Source organism: Sinocyclocheilus anshuiensis, unplaced genomic scaffold (assembly GCF_001515605.1).
Source record: "Sinocyclocheilus anshuiensis isolate Anshui unplaced genomic scaffold, SAMN03320099.WGS_v1.1 scaffold2218, whole genome shotgun sequence".
Lineage (NCBI taxonomy): Eukaryota > Metazoa > Chordata > Actinopteri > Cypriniformes > Cyprinidae > Sinocyclocheilus > Sinocyclocheilus anshuiensis.
The window spans coordinates 712,063-734,224 of NW_015558568.1; the positions used below are offsets into that span (position 1 = coordinate 712,063).

General features: G+C 36.7%; 1 protein-coding gene across 5 annotated transcripts in view; it reads left to right on the forward strand.

The window, feature by feature from the left end:
• gramd1ba (GRAM domain containing 1Ba) overlaps positions 1–22,162 on the forward strand; it is a 58,165-nt gene that overhangs the window by 3,792 nt on the left and 32,211 nt on the right. For 3 of the 5 annotated variants that reach the window (XM_016475086.1, XM_016475087.1, XM_016475092.1), the window contains exons 2-3: positions 10,678–11,215; positions 12,998–13,075. In XM_016475086.1, coding sequence (XP_016330572.1) covers positions 10,866–11,215; positions 12,998–13,075 — 428 coding nt within the window. In that variant the 5' untranslated portion in view covers positions 10,678–10,865. Of the gene's footprint in view, positions 1–10,677; positions 11,216–12,997; positions 13,088–17,647; positions 17,791–22,162 lie in introns of those variants that run through there. The other 2 variants (XM_016475085.1, XM_016475088.1) reach the window with 2 other exon arrangements.

The following is a 22,162-nucleotide window of genomic DNA, read 5'->3' on the forward strand; positions in this document are numbered from 1 at the left end:
TAATATGAATAAATAATACAAAAATAATGCTGATGATTTTTTTTTCTTTTTGTAATGTAAAAATAAAACATGTATTGCAAATAGTTATAGATGAAATACAATATAACATGTTGTTTGTAGTTTTCAGGGTAAGTAAGACATATAATGTTTGAGCAGTCTAGCAGTCTTTGAGCAGAAACCCATGGACATCTATGGCACATCACATCTATGACATGATGACACAGTGACTGGCATGTCCCTGACAGGATATGACATGTGAACTCAGTGCACATGCTGTCGGGAGCATTTACCTTAGATGATTCCTATTTTTCTTTTCTCTGTTCAGTGCATCAGCTCATCCTGTCAATGAAAATGTAATGCACATTTTTCAAAGATTGTGAGCTCTTTTTTAGGTATTTTTGTTTTGTATGTATCTGTTTAGACTACACAGCATTTCAGTTCTTGTCCAGTCTTCCGGATGCGGTGACTTGGGTCCTTTTTGTGGTTGTTCCTGCTAAATTATTCACATAAACCTATTTTGATTACTCAGGAAGGGCCTCTGGGCATCATTTCCCTCATTTTAACCACTCAGGTTATATTTTAGTGAGTTTCAAAGGGCACCTGACCTTACGTGTATGTGTTCTGTCAGATGTGTGGGTTAGGTGCAAGAATATTTTATGACTGTTAAAAACTACATCTAGTTTGCTAAAATGTAGGGGTTGATGAGAAAATGTCTTTAATTTTCTTTTATGAGTTTATTGTCACTGAGAAATGAAAGATGAAGTCAGAGTTATGGATGAGGAACTAATTTCTTCTCGATTTCAGTATTTTTTATTTAAGATTGGTCATTTAAATGCTGATCCTCTGGAGTTAATATTACATTGCGTTTGTTGCAAGATTCATTATTTTGATTAAACAGCTCCCAATTCATGGTAGATGGTTGATTTCACATAGCATACAGATAAAATATGTTAAAAAAAGAGATCTGTAGATCAGTTTTGCTGGCTGTTTCTTTTAAAACTTTAATAAATCTTTATTAAACAAGATTCCTTTCAGTATATACTTCACAAGCTCTAAGAACAGATTAGAGATTTTTCTATTTCATTACACTGATCATGTATTCCAGTCATTTATTTATTTATTTTTAATCATTTGAAGTGGTCGAGGACGTTTCTGTAAGTAATTAACAAAACTGTAAAAGCCATTGGGTTGAATGAACTTGAACACCCACATCCACTGCACTTGTGAACGTAGTTTTAGAGGTCGACCGATAGTGGATTTTACCGATACTGATCGCTAGGTTGGACCACACTGGCCGATACCGATTAATGAACCAATAGTTTTTAAAATGGATATTGAATGAAAACTAAAATAGTGCTTTACTATTTACAAAAACAAACAACAACAAACTACTGAACCATACATTAAAGGCACAATATGTAATTTTCGCCGCTAAAAGGCGCATATTCAAAATAAACAAAGAGACAAAGGTGTAGTTTGATGACGCAGTGACTGAGTGTGGAATCATGGGAGTTGTCGTCTTCATCCCCACAGCCGACATATTAAAGCGTCTTTGGTGTTTCCATGTTTTCTATAAAACAAAAAAATCAGGAAATCAAGGGTGTATGACGTCATTGGCAGGCGACACAATGACACTATGGACACGCTCCGTGTTGCTAGTTAAAATTGCTTATTCCTCTGAATTTAAACATTCTTCGAAACATTTGGGATAATGTAAGTACACAAGTCAGCAAAATATATAACATTGTTCTAGTGGTTTTTGGATATTTGAATAAAAATTGTACATGAATACAAATATTAATATTAATTATATAATGATCATTAAAGTTAGTTCATAGTCCATTAACTAATGTTAACAGAAGAAACTTCAAAATTGTAAAAATGTATTAGTTGAAATTGACACACTCTTAACTAGATGGTCATCTTTAAATATACACAAAGGCCATAGCATTGAAATTACATACATATGGATATTGACACTTTAATTGCTTCTATTCTAGAACATGTGATGATTATCTAATCAAAATAACAAAATATGGCAGTCACACACCAGGCAAAAAACGCAGTGGGCAAAAGTTCTCTTCAAGGATGATCAAAAAAGCGTCATAGATGAGTTTGAAGTTCGGTGTTTAAAAAACCAGATCAAAATGGAAAGAAAAAGCGCGATCTATAGTATAGCTCTCTATATGAAGCATACAGACTTTATTAGAGACTTCATTTGTGTTTTAAATTTCGGAATATATAAACCTATTCCAACCTTTTGACTGACAAAGTTCCTTAGAACCATCTGTAAATATTTGTAAAGTTGAATAAAATAGCATTAACCTCATTTCCAATGTATTCATCTTTGGGCTTGTCTAGTAAGCTCAAATCTACAAGCGGTTCAGGGACTCTCCATGGTGGCGCATTAGTGAGCGGTACATTAGGACAGAGGATCTTATAGTCCATATTCCTTAGCCCATATTCTACTCTTCTATCCAAAACTATGTCCTCCATCATACGAATATTCCCAGCACTCCTCCAATACTTTGCGAGTAAGATGATTACTCACTGATTGTTGAAGTTTCACCCAGTATGTCACTGCCAGTTTTTCCCTTCTAAGCTCTAGAGGCATCTCTCCCATTTCTACCCCAATTGCCTTTACAGGGGATGTTTTAACTGCTCCACAACATATTCTTAACGCTCTGGATTGTGTGATATCTAATTTTTTCAATAAAGATTTGGTTGCTGGCCCGTATACAGCATGCACAACAATGCTCTACAACTAGCTCCCCAATTGTGAATAGCAACCATACGCATGCAATTTATGATCATTTTACACTTTGATTCAATTTTACCTATATGCAGTTTCCATGTTAATTTTTCATCAAACCATAAACCAAGGTATTAAAAAAGAGCACTCTTTTCAGTGTTTGATTATACAACTTCAGATCTAAATGTTCAGTCTTCTTGTTCTTTGTGAATAACATATATTTTGTTTCTGAGACAGAGAATTTTCAAGGAACCATTCCTCCACTTCTTTAATCGACTCCTGCATGCCTTTAATGACATTTTTAATATTGCGGCCTCTCTTCCATAATGCTCCATAATCTGCATAAAGAGCTAATCCTATTCCTGTTTTTTTTTTTAACTGTATCAAAAACATCATTAATCATTAAATCAAACAAAATTGGGCTAATTGCACTACCCTGCGGAGTTCCATTTAGAATGTTATAAGAAGCTGATATTTCTTCTCAATTTTTAACCTGAAAAGTTGTTTTAAATAAAAAGTCTAAAATCCAGTTACAAAATTTGCCACCTGTTCCATTTTTGTTCAGTTTAATTAGCAAACCTTCCCTCCACAAAGTGTCATAAGCCTTCAATTTTAACTTCATTTTCAAACAGTACCAAAGCATCTACTTTTCCTAAAACCACTTTGAAATATTGATAACACTTCACTTTTCTCCAAAATGTAATTAAGTCGCCTCCCAATCAGTTTTTCCATTACTTTACATAGCGTAGAGGTAAGAGTGTTGGGTCTATAACTACTAGGTTTTGTTATATCTTTCCCAGGCCTAGCTAGAGGGAACACAAGTTTTGCATTGCTTAGGAAGGACACCTGTCACGCCCTTGGACTGTCTGAGTGTGTTTTTGCTCCCCATGTGCGCCGTGACCTAGTTTCTCCCTTGTCTGATTGTCATGTTTGATTCACCTGTGTCTGGTTTAATCCCTCGTTAAGTTGTGTATTTAAAGTGTAGTCTGCCCCATGTTTGGTTGTCGAATCTTGAACGTCTCCATGTGCTACGTGTGTCTCCAGCCAGCTCTATGTTCCTCTTAGTGTGTTAATTAAAGACTGTTATTCGTGAGTATCCCTCGTCTCCTCGTTCCTCGCTCCTCACAGTAGTGCAACCCTGACAACACCCTCATTCCATAAATAATTATATAAGTCCAATAATGTTTCTAATGCTTTTGGTATGCAGCATTTTATCTCAGTTCCTTCCTGACACTTCCCGTATTCATGCTCTCCTCCACATTTTGCACTTCACATGTTCCCTTTGCAAACAGCAGCAGTATTTCCTATGCACTGACATTTATAACAACGTAAAGGAGGGGGAACATATTCCCATACCACATAACTAATGAAACCTAGCTTCACCTTCACTGGTAAATTGTTGTTCTTCAAAGTGTATCAACACAGAGAGACTATCACACTTTTTATTATCTTTCCATGTTATCAATCTTTTGACCAAAGCAATTTTGCCTCCAATCAAGTTTCCTTTCATTTCTTCCATAGTTACATTTAAGGGCACTCCTGAAATCACCCCACGCTGCTTCACATCTACTTCAGCACAGCTTATTTTACCACCAGCCAATGATTTTAGTTTTAGTTTTTTGCTCTCTGATTTTCATCTTTACACTTAATCAAAACTCTTCCATTGCTCAGACATGTTGCCCCTTTCACTGATCCTATTTTGTTTTTGATAATTTAACAGGATGCATATATTGTTGTTCTGCTTGTTTGACAAATGTGATCATGACTTTTATGCATGCAGATTCACTCTTCTGCCTGACGCCCAGTCCCTAGCAGCAGTTCAACATGCAGGAGATCCAAACATACGTCACATCCACCTCTGCTAAAGAATGAATAGTATTCTCAGCTCCGATTCCGCCTCTAGAGACCGCTCTCTCACTGTATGACAGCAGAGCCTTCTCAGCCACTCCAGCAATGGATGCAACCTGGAAAAACAATCGGCATTGATTTTCACCGATTGTTCCAGCAATCAACTATCGGTGCCGATTAATCGGCAAAACTGTTACATCGGTCGACCACTTTATAAGACCTTACATAACCTTTAAAATCAGAGTGAGAGCTGCAGAAAAGCACAGTTTGATGTTAAAGATGAATGTGTGGGCTATTCCTGCTAGTACCTATTGAACTTAAAAACTTAAAATGTATATGCTAAGAAGATGTTTTGAATAATGTGGGTCCAATTTTATATATATATATATATATATATATATATAGAAGTTAAATTATAGCCATATGTTTGGATTACTTGATATATTGTGATAGTAACTATTAGAAACTAATTATTCCTTTTTCATCTTTCAGAATAGTGAATACAATATCTCTCAAAGTTATCTAGACGTGGGCCATAAGGAGCAATTAGATTACAGTTTGGTGTTTAATTTACACTCCGAAACAAGAAGTGTTTATTTTTATTCTCAGAAGACAGGATGTAAATACAGATGGCCAAAGGTGTTAATTACACACTTATATGGCATGACTCACGGACAGGTGTTGTCAGTCTGCTTGAGTGGTTGATCATTCATCAGTGACATTGAACAGTCTCATTCAGAATCAAAAAGAAGGCCAGTTGGCACATACTTTCACTATAGCATAGTGAATGAATACATCAGGAACGTTATGGTGTGGTGAGGTCACACGCAAAACAGACTGAAGCAGTCATCTTCCAAATAAATCCAGCATCCTGTGGCATGATGTTCCTCAGCCGGTTAAAGAGACTCCTTTTGTTTAGTTTGTGTTAGAAAATATTGGCATACTATAAATAAGTCAACGACTCAAAGCACAGCAGAGTAAACATTATAATGAAAAGAAGCAGGATCTATAGACACTCTGGGGAATGATGTTAGATTTGCTGGTGTATTTTTTAAGGTTTTGTGTAGCTCATAAATGATGACAGCATAAAAAACTTCAAAACTCCCAACTGATGGTAGGAAGATTTGTTTACCGTTTTTTCATCTTGTACTGTGAAGTTCCACATATTATGTATTTCTGAATCAAATAACATTGCGCTATCGTGATTAATAGAGCAGTAACTTTAATGGACTGTACTTTAGTGTTCATTTGCATAAAATTAAATATGGCAGAAAATAAAATAATTTTTCTGAATGAATCATATGAGTATTGGTGCATAAATTATTAGGTTAAAATAACAAGATGGACTACCCATTAGTGCTTCCTGGTAGGTATTTTCTGTCAGACAAGATTTGTAATATATGTTTTTACCTTAGATTTACATAGTTGTACACAGGCGCGGATTAACGCACAGGCTTGCCTAGGCTGCAGCCTAAGGGCCCCACGTGTGCAGGGGCCTCGGATTGGCCAGACAATTTTTTTATTATTTTAAATTTTCTTCAGCACGAACAAAAAAGACCGTCATTGGCCCATAAGAAACATCAAAGGAGGATTTGTTGCAGAGCGTCTGACAAAATTAATGTCTTGTATTGTAGAATGCACGCTCAGCACCGCTGAGAGTTCGCACTATCGTTAAATCGATTCTGAAAGTAAAACGCACGCGCATTGAAAAGCGATTTTAATACCACGCGTTTTGAGAGTGACTCCCTGATGCGCGCAAATTAGGCTACATAACATATCTAGGCTGTTATTAGTATGTAGGCTATAATAGGTTGTGTAGTTGTCTATAGCTCTGCATCATGCTTGAAAAAAATTGGTCTCATTTGCACTTTGAATATAGAGAGAGCACTTATTGTTCGCACTTAATACGAAAGAACTGTTGTTTATTTTTTGTTATTTATTCTGTTTTTATTTCTATGTTCAATTTGTGAAAAGGATTTCAGTTAGGAGGTCAAACGTTCTAGAAGCTCATAATTCATGTACAGTTCTAAAGTCTGAAGAGACTCGCATGAAATCATACAGGAGAGAAGCCGGTCAGTTGAACAAAACCTTTTACAGTGCTTGAGTGTTGTTGTTTTTACTGCATATGATAATTCATACTCAGAAAGTAGAACTGAAATGACATTTATTACAAGAAGATTAGTTAAAACAATTCAAAATGCACCTGTAGACTATACAGTTATGTATTTGGTCATTGAGAATTTTTTTTAAATGTGTAAAAATCTCGACCTCATCTTCTCGTGAACCCAATCTCGTGTCTCATCTCATCTCTTGAGTTAAGTGTCGGCGTTAATGATAATCAAACAAAAAAGAGACGAGGGGAAAATCACTCCCTTCTCTTGACAGAATAGAATTTGTAGCTTTTATAAGAATTTATATAGTGTAAATTGTTCCCTAATTCATACTCAGAAAATAGAACTGAAATGACATTTATTACAAGATGATTAAATTAATTTTTCCAGTCATGTATTTGGTCATTGAGAATTTCTTTTAAAAATGTGTAAAAATCTCGTGTCTCGTCTCGTGTCTTGAGTGTCGGCATTAATGATAATCAAACAACAAAAGACAAGGAGAAAAATCACTCCCTGCTCTTGACAGAGTGGCATTTGTAGCTTTTATAAGAATTTATATAGTGCAAATTGTTCCCTACCATCAAATTTAAATTTAAAATGAACAAAATTCTGCAGAACCCCCTAGACTAGAGGAACCAATGTGCACCCATCACAGTCTTACAAAATTCTGTGGGGACACTGGGAATGTAGAGGAAACACTGTGGGATTGGCTGTCTCAATGTGGGCCCCTGACCACCTTAATCTGCCCCTGGTTGTACAGTATCTCCTGCTGTCAAGATGTGCTTATCATAATGTTACCTTAGTAATGAAGGTGGTTGTACATTTTGACTGGCATTTCCCGCTGGCAAGATGTGTGCTAGCCGCGCTTTTACCTCAGTTATTAGGATGGTACGTTTTTTTAGAAGTATTTCTGGCTGTCAAGATGTGCTTCTCATGTTTTCACCTCAGTTATAGGTGGTTGTACATTTTGACAAGAATGTGTTTGTGATGGTGATGGTTGTACATTTTAAGACGTATGCTATTTTCTGCTGTCAAGGTGTACTATTATGATTTTACCTCAGTAAGTTGAACATTCTGACTCGTGTTTCCAGCTGACAAGAAACGACGTTTTAACGTTAAAAGTAGTTCGCTTTGAGTGAGAAGCTCGTTTCTTCAGACAAGCACGACCGTTTTAATTATCGCATATTCTGCGTTAATGTTTCACTGGCTTCTACAGCAACCTTTTTAAAATGACGAGCCTGCACCGGCTGCTTTTATACGGAGAGATCCGTGGCGCCTCGATCTCAGAAAGAGGGGTGATGCGCAACACGTAATCTACGTATATGGCATATCCGATCGTTTTTTTACCACACGCAGATATTTTAATCAGAGGTCTTTTGTGCATTTCTTTCGCTTATAACAAACCTAGTTCAAGCTGTTCTGTAAAACAACATTTGTTTTGTTTCTGCACGGTATCTCTCCCCTTGAATCGGAGTGGATTCGTCCGGGGAAAAGGAAACGTGAAGATCATAACGGAACAGTATGGGAATAAACGCAGCAACAGTTCCTCATTCATTCCGGCCAATTAAAACTGAAAGACAACGACTACATATTAAAAACGAAGGTTTTGGTTATTTGGAATGTAAAAGGTAAGCTTTTCTTTATTTCTCTTTAGTGCGTATTTTCAACTTTTTATTTGTACCGTTAACAATTGTTAACAGATCAATACCATTTTAAAGAGAACTTGAAACCGTATTTTCCGCTTAAAACGATGAAGTATAGCATATTTTACATGAAACATTGTTATGCACTTTGGTGTTGCATAATTACTTTTAAACTTTGCTTTCTGATACAGTCAGATGCAGTGCTTACTATTTGGTTTCTTTCCTTAAGAGTATCAAATGTGTCATAATGCCACATTGTAAGTTAATACAAAAAGTGCTGTGGCAGTATTATGGTAAAATGATTGTAACAGATTGTAGTGCCATGGTACTGTCATAATACCATGGTAATTTGATAAATACTACGGCACTGAAATTCATGTCCCACACTTTTTACATGAAATGCCCAAAAATATGCTCTGGTATTACTATGGTACCAGGTCCAAAAACCCTTTGGTAGTGCCATGGTACAGGCGGAGATACAGGCATTAAATATAATCCATTGCACACCAAAATATGTGATTCATATGCATTTTTAATGCATTTTTGTGATTTCTTAAAAAATAAAGATGGTTGATGGCCTCATTTTAGAAACTTACTTTATTACAGAAAGTTACAGGTCAGATATGTACTGTACAGTTTATGCATTGTGGTACAGTGTGCACATTTCCGGTGCACTGCATGTGGGGGACATGGTAGGATTTGTTTTGTATATAATCTCAGTCTAAGAATGCAGAACTCATATATTTGGCATTTACTGCTAAGGACAAGACCACAGAGACTTATTTTTATTAAAAAAAAAAAAAAAACACTGGCCATCTCCGGTGGAGCAGTAACAGGAGTGATCTAACAGTGTGTGGCAGGTTACTAACCCGCCACAGGGGTCAGTCAGCAGATTGTGTGATGTGTTGAGCTGGCAGATGGGCAACTCGTGTGTGTCTGCTCTCAGTGGGTTGCGGCTTACTGCACTTCCTCCTGTAACATGAACTCGCTCGCATGTTTACGCCTGACTTCCTTACACATGCCTGAAATGCAGTGCTACATGACGCCTGTTATATTAACACTGACACGCATGGCTGACTCTAAAATGTTTTATTAGAGACATATCCTGAGGAATCAAGCTTCCTAGATGTTTTAGATAAGAGTTGTTGTACTTTGAAAATATACTGTAACTATCAGAATGCTAAACTTCCCTCCTAGTGAAAAAAGCATTTATTGAAATTATTGAAGTGGACTTTAGGGGGAAAAGCGAAATATATATACATTACCAGTCAACATTTTGGAATAATTTAGATTTAAAAAAAATATGTTTTTTTGAAAGAAGAATCTTATGCTTACCTATTTATTTGATCAAAAATACAGTAATATTGTCAAATATTATTATAGTTTAAAATAATATATTTTAAAATGTAATTTATTTCTGTGATGGCAAAGTTGATTTTCCAGCAGTCATTACTCCAGTCTTCACTGTCACATAATCCTTCAGAAATCATTCTGATGTGCAGATTTGGTGCTCCATTATTATTAATTATTATTGTTGCCCAATTATTAATCATGTTACATATTATTATTGAAAACATTTTTTGCTGCTTAATATTGTTGTGATACATTTCTTTCAGGATTCTTTGATAAATAGAAAATTCATATAAACAGCATTTATTTGAAATAAAAATCTTTACTGTCACATTAGATAAATTTAACCAGTCCTTGTTAAATAAAACGATACATTTATTTATTTATTTTTTTATCTTACTCATCCCAAACGTTTGAATGGTAATATTAAGCAGCAAAAAATGTAATGATTTTGCATGAATTATGTTTTGCACTTCTGTGACTTAATTAAATGTGTGAATGTACTGTGAATGTCCAGTGGTGTAATTTGAGGTGAAATCTTTAAATTAAGGTGTGATCATTAATGTTCATTTCACAGTGGTTTTACAGTAATACTCCAGAGCAGAGCAGGAAAGAGCATGTGTGTGAGAGAGCAAATATGTCATTTTTGTTTCCTATTGTGTCTGATTTATTAGCATTTTTATGCTATCCTTTCTGTGAAATCTTTGCTATAAAGTCCTCATGTTTTCTGTCAACTCTTGTGTGCATGTTTATGTGCATGTATAGGCTCTGTCCACCTAGCACAGTGGTTCTCAAACACTTCAGCTCAAGTAGCACCTCTGATCAACTCAGAACATTCAAGAACAAGAAAAGTACACCTATGTACTTCCAGCAATCCAACTTAAAAAAACAAATCAAATAAAACATACATTTTTATTTCAGAGTTTGAGAACTGCTGACCTAGTAGACCCTATGACCTTCCTCTGACTTCTAGGGAGCTATCCTGGTTTTCTGGACAGAAGGTTTTTGAAGGAAATATTCTATAAATCCCAACATGTCAACACTGAGCTGTCTAACTGGAAGTGCTGAACTTAGCTCAGCCCAGGTGTGGACTCACTGAGCTCTTTGATCTGCATCTGTACTTGGTTCTGGACTCATGTAAGACTGAGCAGAAGCAGAATCATGTCAGAAACCCTCCAGCTGCCCGCGCTGCAGATCCAGGGCCCGGTAGATGGGGAGTGCAACGGATGCGAGGTGGATTTGGCCCTATCCAGCTCTTCCAGCCCCTCTCTGCGGCGTAAGCGCTTTAAAATGCGCCGTATGAGGAACGTCATGAGCGAGAAGGAACAACTTCAGCGTTCCGGCTCCAAGGATTACCTGCAGCTTCCGTCCATTGAGATCACGCCATCCAGCGACGAGGACGCAGCGTGGTCGAGCTGTTCAACGCCCAGCACCTCGCCCCAACGGAGACGCTTCCTCCTGCGCAAGTGGCTGAGAGGAGGCGAGAAAAAAGAGCACGGCAGTGAGAGCAGGTCTGTATGAGCACGAGCACGAGTCTGAGTCTGAACCCTCCACCCCGACCCCTCTGCACTGCCTGATCTCAGCACACAAACCCATCCATTCTTCATTCCCGCTGTCCATCATGTTGAAAAAACCAGCATATGCTGCTTAGGTATGTTTTGAAGCATGGCAGCTGGTTTAAGCTGGTTATAAACTGGTTATGCACCAGCATATGCAGTTTTTTTTTCAACAGGGTCTGCACCACTTCATTAGAGTCTTCGTGTGAGCTTGCTCTACTACATTAGCCGTAGCAGAAAACCTTTGTGTTTTTGTGTGAGTGTGTTTTTTCCATCTTCTCTGGAGGGACTGAAGTCTCTGCTGTGACATTTATAGGCTGGAGGGAAGAACAAGCGGCCGCCTGCTGCTGCCAGGAATGCTGACAGGAGTTTGTCAGGGGACGTCTTAAATATTCATGACTCTCACTGGCTTTTAATAGACAAAATTACGACATGCAGTATATACGTATCTGCTATGACCTGAACATTTACTTCAAGCAGCTTTAACAATAGTTGAAATTAGACTTGAAGTACACTACCAGTAAAAAGTATGGACACACTTGACTGAATTTCTGATTTCTGATCTTGAAAATGTATAAATAAATTATTAATTTATGAAATAGAAATTGCTGAAGTAAGATTTGAGATGCTGTGCAAAAATTCTGATTATATTTTCTTTTCTGAGCGAACTATTCTGCTTACCAAGGCTGCATTTAGTTGATCAAAAATACTTTCAAATGTATTATTGTGAAATACTATTACAATTAAAAATAACTGATTTCTATTCTAGTATATTTTAAACTTTGGCAAACTGAATTTTCAGCATCATTACTCCAGTCTTCAGTGTCACATGATCCTTCAGAAATCATTCTAATATACTGATATGTTGCACAAAAATTATTATTATTTATGTTGAAAACAGTTGTGCTGCTTAATATTTTTTGTGAAAACTGCAATGCAATTTGAAGGATTCTTTGATAAAGACTTTAAAGCATTTATTTGAAGTAAATTTGTAACAATGTAAAAGTCTTAACTTTCACTTTCAATCAATGTAATGCATCCTTGCGGGAACAAAAAGTATTAATTTCTTTTAAAAAATTTGCTTTTTTATAACTGCATAATTCGCATACTTAAGTTTGTCATTTCATAAATTTCATGACTTTACTATCATTCTAAAATGTGGAAAATACTTCTAATAAAGAATGAGTAGGTGTGTGTAAACATTTAACTGGTAGTGTACATTTATGATTTAGAATTTGTATTCCAACGTGTAGCCGGATGTTTGACATGACTGACATGAATCCGTTATCGGCTGTGTACTGTAAGCTGTCAGGTGTTTGCTGGTAGTAAACCCTTTTAAATACACCAGTGTTTACCAGTGTAGGGCTTTGTTATGTTGATCTGTTAGGTTGTTTTCTCACCTGCTTCCTTTTCATGCAGCATGAAAGAACCCAGGGAACCACCTTTGTGGTCAAATGCACAGGATGTTTTTCTGTCATTTCTTTTCTTAAGTGTACTTTGCACACTGTACATTGCACTTGATAATCATGTCAAGGTTTACTGGTTAAATGTGTATTGTTGTGTTGTTTGAGTTTATAACACTCTTGTCAAATAGTTATTGTAATTAAAAGACATCACTGTGTGTCCAAACTCGCCTTCTGTTGTCTCATTCTCAGTATGAGTGAACATCTGGTGTGTGTGCGCGCGCGTGTGTGTGTTTCTTGTGTTGTGATTGTAATGTGACGCTCTGTGTTACAGCAGTCAGCAGAGCAGCCTGCAGAGCAGCCATGAGGAAGAGTCCACACGCTTCCTGAGCCCCAACACCCGCGACGACAGGTACACCGACAGGTACGCACTCTGGGCTGCTTTGCATGTCATTTTCATTGTCTGTAGGTTTTACATGTTAAAGTATTTGGAATTGAGGCATTTATCTCACTCGTCTAATATTTATGCATTATGCTGCTCTCACCATAGTTTCCTTATGTGTCCAACAGGGGTCAGTGGTTGGTCAGCTCACAACCCAATTCGTATGCTTATAACTATTAGCTTGTGAACATATGTATCGTATGTGATATATCTTATCACAAGTGGTTGTGAGCCATATTAGCATAGATCTGAAATCTAAAAACATATGTCATCTGCACACTTTTGATATACTATTTTCAGTGTACTGAAAATGTATTTGTATGATAGCCTGTTTCAAAAACAAAAAACCTAAAAAGTTATTTTGACTTTACTTCTTATATGCTACCTTATTTCTCATGATGGACCATTTTCACATTTCCATGGTTCTCAGAAGTGGAAGATATCATAGTTGGGTGAGCTTTTGCGTCATTACAGTCTATGAAAAGGGTCCATTGCAACTATCAACTGTGACTTTCATTTATACAATGCAACTTTGTACCTCATAATTTTCAAATTATTTTAATGAGAAATTATTTCATAATTGTTTTAATTTCCTCTTTGTTTTCTCTCACAATGCTACTTTCAGTGTTGGGGAAAGTTACTTTTAAAAGTAATGCATTACAATATTACGTTACTCCATAAAAAAGCAACTAATTACTAGTTACTTAGTTACTTTTTATGGAAAGTAATGCGTTACGTTACTTTTGCATTACTTTTTAAATCTGGACAGGGCTTGCTTGTTTGTTTTTAAAATAAAAAAGTTCTATTTTTGGCAAATATAAAAGCCTTTTCACACCAAAAGTGAAATGAATAAGCCTCAGGCTGAAGGGAGTCAATTTACGTCCGTACAGTAGACTCGCGTTACTTGTAATGCGTTACCCCCAACACTGGCGACTTTGTCTTACAATTGAATCTCATTATTGTGACTTTAAAGTAATGCTGTTTTATTTTTATTTTAAACTTTTTCTCACAACTTCCTTTTTTATTTTTTACTCTGATGTGGAAATATGCTTGTGTATTTTATATGACAAATAGTGCGAATTGGGATTCCATCCTTTGTTACTTTCTCTTGTCAGTCTTTGTCGTATAATGGCAGACGCTGAAAAGGCTGACATGATATGAACTTCCTGTAGGCAGCTGGTTTTAGTCTCAGTGTGGTTGAGAAGTGTCTGTTTTTGGTTGTTCATGTTTTGCTTATGAAGTTGTTCTTCTTTCTGTGTCAAGTTCTGCATCTGTTGTCTGGTTTTGAGTCAGACCACAGATCTCACCGACTGTATTGTGCCATCTCAAAAACAACTCTTGCATGTTTCACTTTCCTATGGCAGGGCTGCAGAACAGCCCATTGTGTCTTCTGAGACTATATTTTCATCTCAGAAATATCATGAACTGAACCAGGTGCTACACATTTTGAATCAGCTAAGCAAGTTTTGTGGTGAAAGCTTAGATTTTTAGCTGTGCTCAAATGTTCTTGTTGAGCCCAGCTGGCCAGAGAACACGCCGATCCTCAGCTGGAATATCATATGAACATTTTTTTCATCTCCAGGCTTCAGGCGCTTGTTCATTGGTGCTTTTATTGGATCTCTTAGAACACACTGTTTCTTCTGGATTTATGAAACATGTCTTGTGAACATCACTGTTTGTACATTGATTCATTTTGTGTTTGTTGCTATTAAAGTTCATGAGCATTATTTACTATGCGTTTGTCTGAAAAGAGGTCATATGTGTGTGAGTCTGTACACGAGTGTGTGTGCATCTCTACACCTGCTAAAGTCAGTTTGTTAAAGTCAGTATGCACGCAGTTGCCAGCAGCTCATTTTTGTGCACTCAGCAACCTGATTTCAGCTTATTTTTAAATTTGTTTTGTGTTGTGACGTAAAAGCAGCTAATGCTCATTAAAGGTGAGGAATGTTCAGCCTGTTTGTGTCCCATTAGGCTGAATTGATAACAGCGAAGTACTCAACTCTCATTTACACACATACATATACATTACAGGCTCCCTTTTAGTTCGCCAGTGTGAATTTGAATCGAATTGGCCAGATCTCACAGGATGTTGAATTGGAATTTGAATTTGCAAATGTTTTATGAAAAAAAAAAAAACATGAATTTTGTCCTTAATTTAGACTAATTATACCTGTTTTTTCATGGAATATACATTATTTCGGAACTGAACTATAAAACTGTCAGTGCTGTTAAAACAATTAAAGGGACAGTTTACCAAAAAATTAAAATTATGTTTACTCACCCTAATGTCTATTCAAACCTGTATGACTTTATTATTATTTTTTTTTTTAAATAAGATCATGAAATAAGATGAAATAAGAACATGAAATAAGATCATTTGAGAAATGTCTTAGTATTTTTTGTTCACACAGTGGAAGTCAGTGGTAACCAAAACCAGTGGTTCATTTTTGGGTGAACTATCCCTTTAACATCAATAAATACAAAATTTAAGATTACCTGAATTTCAGTTGATCACATGGTTTTCAGTAGGCCTACCAATAAAAAAATAAATGTTGAAAATATGTTTTAAATTATTGTGTTAATATAATTAATGTAATACAATTAATTTAGTAAAAAAATGTAATATTTTAATATAATTTATAAATTAATAATAATTAATGTAATAAAATATATGTGAATTAAACACACATTTCCATAGATAATACATTTAAGATGTTAATTATTTACAGTAATTTCATCAAATGTTTCTGGAAATGCCCCAGTATGTGTATCAGAAATATCTGAATTCCAGAAATAGGGAATTTGTGATTTCCAGACCTGGCCATGAAAAACAGTTCTTAAAGGGTTAGTTCCCCCAAAAATGAAAATTCTGTCATTAATTACTCACCCTTGTGTTGTTCCAAACCCGTAAGACCTTCGTTCATCTTCGGAACACAATTTAAGATATTTTTGATGAAATCTGAGGGCTCTCTGACCCTCCCATAGACAGCAAGGTCACTACCACGTTCAAGGTCCAGAAAAGTACCAAGATGATCAGCAAAGTAGTCCGTGTGACATCAGTGGTTCAACTGTAAAGTTATGAAGCTACGAGAATACTTTTTTGTGCAAAGAAAACAAAAATAACGACTTTATTCCACATTTTCATCTCTACTGCATCACTTTGGACGCGTGTTCACGACAGTACCATGTCGCCAGTACGCGAGTGTGTGGCGGCACTGACCCAGATCGAGCGTAATGACGTAATCACGCCGGATCTGGGTCAGCGCCGGTGCCGCCACACGCTCGCGTCAGGATACTGTCGTGAGCGCACGTCCAAAGTGACGCAGTAGAGATGAAAATGTGGAATAAAGTCGTTATTTTTGTTTTCTTTGCGCAAAAAAGTTTTTTTTTGGTTTTTTTTGCTAGTTTATTAGTCTAATTTTTCATCACCTTGAAGTTTTTATGTGCAATCTGTATACAATATGTTTTTTTCCCCAGTAATCAGAAAAGAAGAAGAGAAAAAAAAAAAGTAAAAAATTGCAAAAGAAATTCATTAGTCAAAAGGTATGGAAACTACGGAAGAGGATTAGGGCCAAGCTATAATAAAAAAAAAATAATTCTAAAACCATCTAGAGATTAAAGTCATTATAATACGAGATTAAACTCGTTAAATTTCAAGAAAAATGTCGAAATAAAATGTTGAGAATTATATAATTAAATTTCGAGAATAAAGTCATTGTGTTTCGAGAAAAAAGCTCGTAAAATTTTGAGAAATAAATTTGAAATAAAATGTTGAGAACAAACTCATTAAATTACGAGAAAAAAGTCTAAATAAAATGCTGAGAATAAACACACTCGTGTCATGTTCATTTTATCTCGTTGGACAGTGTTAGTCAGTGTCTGCAGTGGAGTAGGTCGTAGAGTAATGCTCGTGGATGTAGCATATGTGATCGACCAGAGTTTGAATCTGCCTTTTGGCGAACTCGCTCTTCTTCCTTTTTTCATCACATAATACATATCATATTATAATGACTTTAATCTCGAGATGGTTTTATTTTTTTTATTATTGCTTGGGAAACCTTGATTATTATGATTATGAAAATTACACGACTGCTTGAATGTCTACATCCTTAAAGGGGTCATATGATGCGATTTCAATTTTTCCTTTCTCTTTGGAGTGTTACAAGCTCTTGGTGAAATTTATATTGGCATCCTACTTGCCAATTTGATTCAGGTTCAGCCGAATCAACAACCAAAACATACTCGCCTTATCACATCTGTCTCTCTCTGGTTTTGCATTTTGGCCAGTAGTGTGCAATCTCTCGCGTGTCTCTGAGACTCTGATGGTCATATTAGTGTCTCTGCTGGTGGTCTGACTGCTACCACTCCTCAGGTGAGGAAACAAGCTGTACTGATCCACAGCACACAAACTGAGAAAACGCAGGATCTAGGTCACCGCAGGACAAGACACGGCCCGCACAGAGAAAAAGAGAGAGAGAGGGAACGAGAGAGAGGAGAGGAGGGGGTGAAGTGAGTTTAGTAAAGAGGAGTCCTCATCCCGCTAGTGTGTGAACCGTGTGCAGGTCCACATAAGTTTAGAGCATCATGGTTCAGAGCAGGATTTTATCATGCACCTCACCCGTCAAAATGGGCTGTCACCCACGGGTGTCCACACTCAGGAAAAGACTGCATTTTCGCCGGGATCCGTGAGTACTTTTTGTGTTTTTGCCTCTAAAATGGCTCTTGAATTGTGTTGTGTACAGACTGTAATTGGCAGGCAGAAATTCATGGTCAGTTGATCCAGCCTGAATTACTGTAGCAGATACAGTTTCCTGTGATCTATTGAATTACGCTTCAATCTTTCACAGTAGAGACTTCAAAAGGATTGAAAGTTGAATAAAACTCCTGATTAATCAATGTATTGATACATATGAGCCATGTTTGTGTAATAATAATTTGTTCTTCAGCAGTTTTGAACCGAAAGTCACATATTTGTGCATTATTTGCATCTATAATGCCTTTTAATACACACTGTTTTGCATTATTACAAATAATTGTAATACATACTGATTCTCGGTTATGCCTTTTAAATGTATGCATTGCAATCATGTGATCAAATGTGTTTAGTTAACAGATTAAAGGTGTAGTTAGACTTATGGAAAAATATAATGCATAACAATGTGCATTATAAGATATTGAACTTATGACTTCAGTGTTGCTGTCACTGTGCTTTACTGTGTGACTTACTGTGTGTGTAGTTTAGACAATTTAAAAGGTTTCAGTATCATATGAGGTTTCAGTAGTTCACCCCAAAATGAATATCTTTCATTGTTTTCTCACTATTGTCATTCCAAACCTTTATGACTTTTTGTCTTCTGAGCAACACAAAAAGAGAAATGTAGCATAATGTACTGAACGCCTTCTTCCATGCAGTTACAGTGTACAGTTACTGTACAGAAGAACCGTTTTATTATCTCATAAATTCTTATTTCATGGAAAGCATATGTGAACTTTTCAGAGAATTCAACTTGGGATATAATGCACAATTCATATGGACTGCTTTTAAGTTGTTTTATGGTGCTTTTTTGGCATTTTGGAGTTTAACAGCCCCTGTCCTCTTCATTTTCATTATATGGAAAAGAGCAGCAAGGATATTCTTCAGAAATTCTGTTTTTGTGTTCTACAGAAGAAAGAAAGCCATACATGTTTGGAATGACATGAGATTGATACAATGAAGACGGAATGTTCATTTTAATGGGTGAACTATCCATTTAACATGCTATACAGAATGAATGTCACACACACACACAATTGAGTGAGAGGATGAGAGAGTGACAGAGTCATGTCATGGTTTTCTGGTCAACATGAGCTCAGGGTCACTGTGTCCCTGTCACAGTAACTAGACTAACTAGATCTGTTTCTCTTCAGGCACAAAGCTTTGAACACAGATGCGTGTGTGTGCATATGTGTGCGTGCACTAGTGTTCCTGTTCTTTAATTAGCAGTAGTTTAAGGCAGACTTATTAACAAGGAAATCACTCTGCCTGCCTCACTCTCTATTCCTCTGTGTATTTAAGGTGAGATCAGACCTTGTACATTGGACAGGGTTTTTGTTTTGACATGATCAGCAACATTCTGAGTTGCCCTTTTTGCTATTGTTTATTAGGAGATGCTTATGCTGCAAAAGAAAAGTGCAGCGAGCCTATAACAGGAAGCATACATTATTCACTGCTTTCTCCCCCTTAAAAAAACTTCTTGCTATATTTAACATTTCCTATTTCCATGTAGTTTACGGATACCGTGGCCATAAAAAGTATATGGATGCCATACTTTTAAAATGTCTGAATGTCATTAGTCATCTTTACACAGCCCACTTAAGGCTTCTCAGTGTCTGCTTTCAAAAAAAAAAAAAAAAAATTTGTGTGAAGACGCAATACTGCATTAAAGCCAGTCTAAATGATGCCTGTTCTGACCCTCTAGTCTACAGTTTTAACTGTAAATGCATTTATGCCACCTCTAAGCAGCATTAAACAGTCTGTGTAAAGAAACCTAAATGTCACTACAGAAGCACTTCTGTGCCACATTTGCAGGAGATATGGCCAAAAAAAAAATACAAATCACGATAAAATTTGTTCAAATCAGTTGATATTGATAATTATCACGATAAATTTCAAATTTTATTTCTTTCAATTTTAAAGGCAGATTTGTGCTCCTAAGTGAAAGTTGCAGAAACCAGACTGTTAACTTTGGTTTTAAATAGTGGTCGACCGATATGAGATTTTTAATGGCCGCTATGAGGCTGATATAATACATGTAGTTACACTAAATGAGAGACAAAGATAGGTGAAACTAAATGAACATTTATTATGCATACACATTTATTAAAACCTAAATTAAAAAAAATGTAAAGAACTGAGGTTGCATTTAGTGCAGCCTTTCCTTTATAAGTTTTATAACCCACCCAATCTGGCAACACTGGTCAACAGCTTGTCTTTCAAAATAAAAGTCTTGCATAAGAAAAACATTTAGAATGACGTTTTTTGTTGTTGATGTTGTTTCTTTGACTGTACACTCCGCAACCCACTCAGAACAGTCTTGCGACCCAGCAGTTTGCATCATTTGCATCAAATATTTGAAGGTGCCACTGTACATTCTGTATATGAACACTTACAGTAGTTTAAGAAGTTTAGATTTGTTCAGTATTGAGTTTGAGATTGATCTTCCTATCCATCAAGATAGTGGCCATCAAAATAGTTGTAGGATGTGGAAGCACATTATTGCTGGACATTGTTCCTGTGATCATTTTTCAAGCTGCTCAATGTGCCCTGGTTGCCTCATTTGTTCTTGTGTTCTTATTTAATTGGCCAGATCCCTGTGAAAGATGTGCAGGCCATCTTTCATCTGAGATTAGACAGAAACCTGCAGCAGCAGTGTCCTGTTACCAGAGCTGATGATTCATCAGATAACTGTAGACTGATGTTATCTAACACCCCAATCAGATACTGCTCTCTCTCTCTCTCTCTGTTGCTCTTTCTTTTCCACGGAGCTGTGAACAGAGTCCTGTCTCTCATAGTAAGCTCATGTGCACTTCTGACTTACTGTTAAACGGACTCTTTCCTCAGCCATACATAAACTGAGTCCTCTCTGGACATCTGTCTGTGGGCACGGAGTCATTTTACTTGCCGATTAAACTAACTCTCAGAGTCCTTTGGGTTCTTTGTCAGGAAGAGTGGGCCGTATGGAGCCAGTGAAAGTAGGTCATGAGCGACTGATTGAGTTCTCTTTCTTGTGTGGGATTCACCAGTGCTGCTGTATAAATCTCAGTAAAACACCAGAGACCTTAGTCTTTGCATCATAAGTCATCTTTTCAGTAATCTGTGAGGTATGAGTATCTGCATGGAATCTGCACTGAATTCCACAGATTCCATGGATTTTGAGCACAATTCATTACTAAAGTTCTACATATCTGTAAATCTGTACACATCTGTGGAGCTTTCTGCACACACACACTTAATATCCAGCGATATCATCGACTTGATTGCACAGATACTATTTAAACTGAACTGAGCTGGATGATGACATCAATAAATTCAATGATGAACTGCCTTTAACTGAACATTGAGTGTTTACTATTGTCCTTTTGCATTATTGACACACTATTTTCCTATTTAATACTGTAAAGTTGCTTTGACACAATCTGGTTTGTTAAAAGTGCTATATAAATAAAGGTGACTTGATGACTTACACACACACACACACATTTGAATAATTTTGCTCTCATATTGGCATTATATCAGGAATTGCATCTCTGTTAAAAAATAAATAAAAATAATATCTTCTAACCCTCTGTGCTCTTTTCAGTGGCATAATAATCTGTGTTGTTTTTGCTAGTCAGGGTTGTGTGCAGTGCTTGGGTTTGTTTCTGTGTGTGTGTGTGTGTGTGCACGCAGGGATTAGCTGCTTCACTTCACTTCTCCAGTACCCTCACTAACCGAACCTGACAGTCACCTCATCACCTGACTCCTCATGCTCACTTCTCATTGGCTGGCTCCTGTCAGCCTCCATGTGGCAGTGAGATCAGTGATGCCGAGGGGGCGGGGCTATGTGGCAGCTGTCGGAGGCTATTGGGCCGCGAGGGTAAACATAGCAGGACTGGACCCACAGAAATAAACTCCAGCCTCCAATGGCCTGGTTCGTCAGGAGCCAGAGATCCTCGTCTGCGCTTCCCCACTCAGACCCCCAGAGACCCAGCAAGGGCAAAGGAACATGTGCAACCGATGACGCAACCGATTACATGTACAATGCTGATATTTCACATCAGCGCTGACCTCCACTGGGTGCTGGGAAATTCTAGAAGCACTGCTGATGAAACAATATAATTTACAATGATTTTTCCATATTTTAACATATTCCTTATTTGGACATCAACCGCCTTTGGGACAAGTAATATCACTTATCAGATCAAAGGATATAGTTTGTGCCACATTATATAATTTAATCCCAAAGTGGAGTGAACATTGTCCATTTTTAATTTTGTCAAATTTTGTCTTCACAAAACTATACTCAAACATTTTATTTC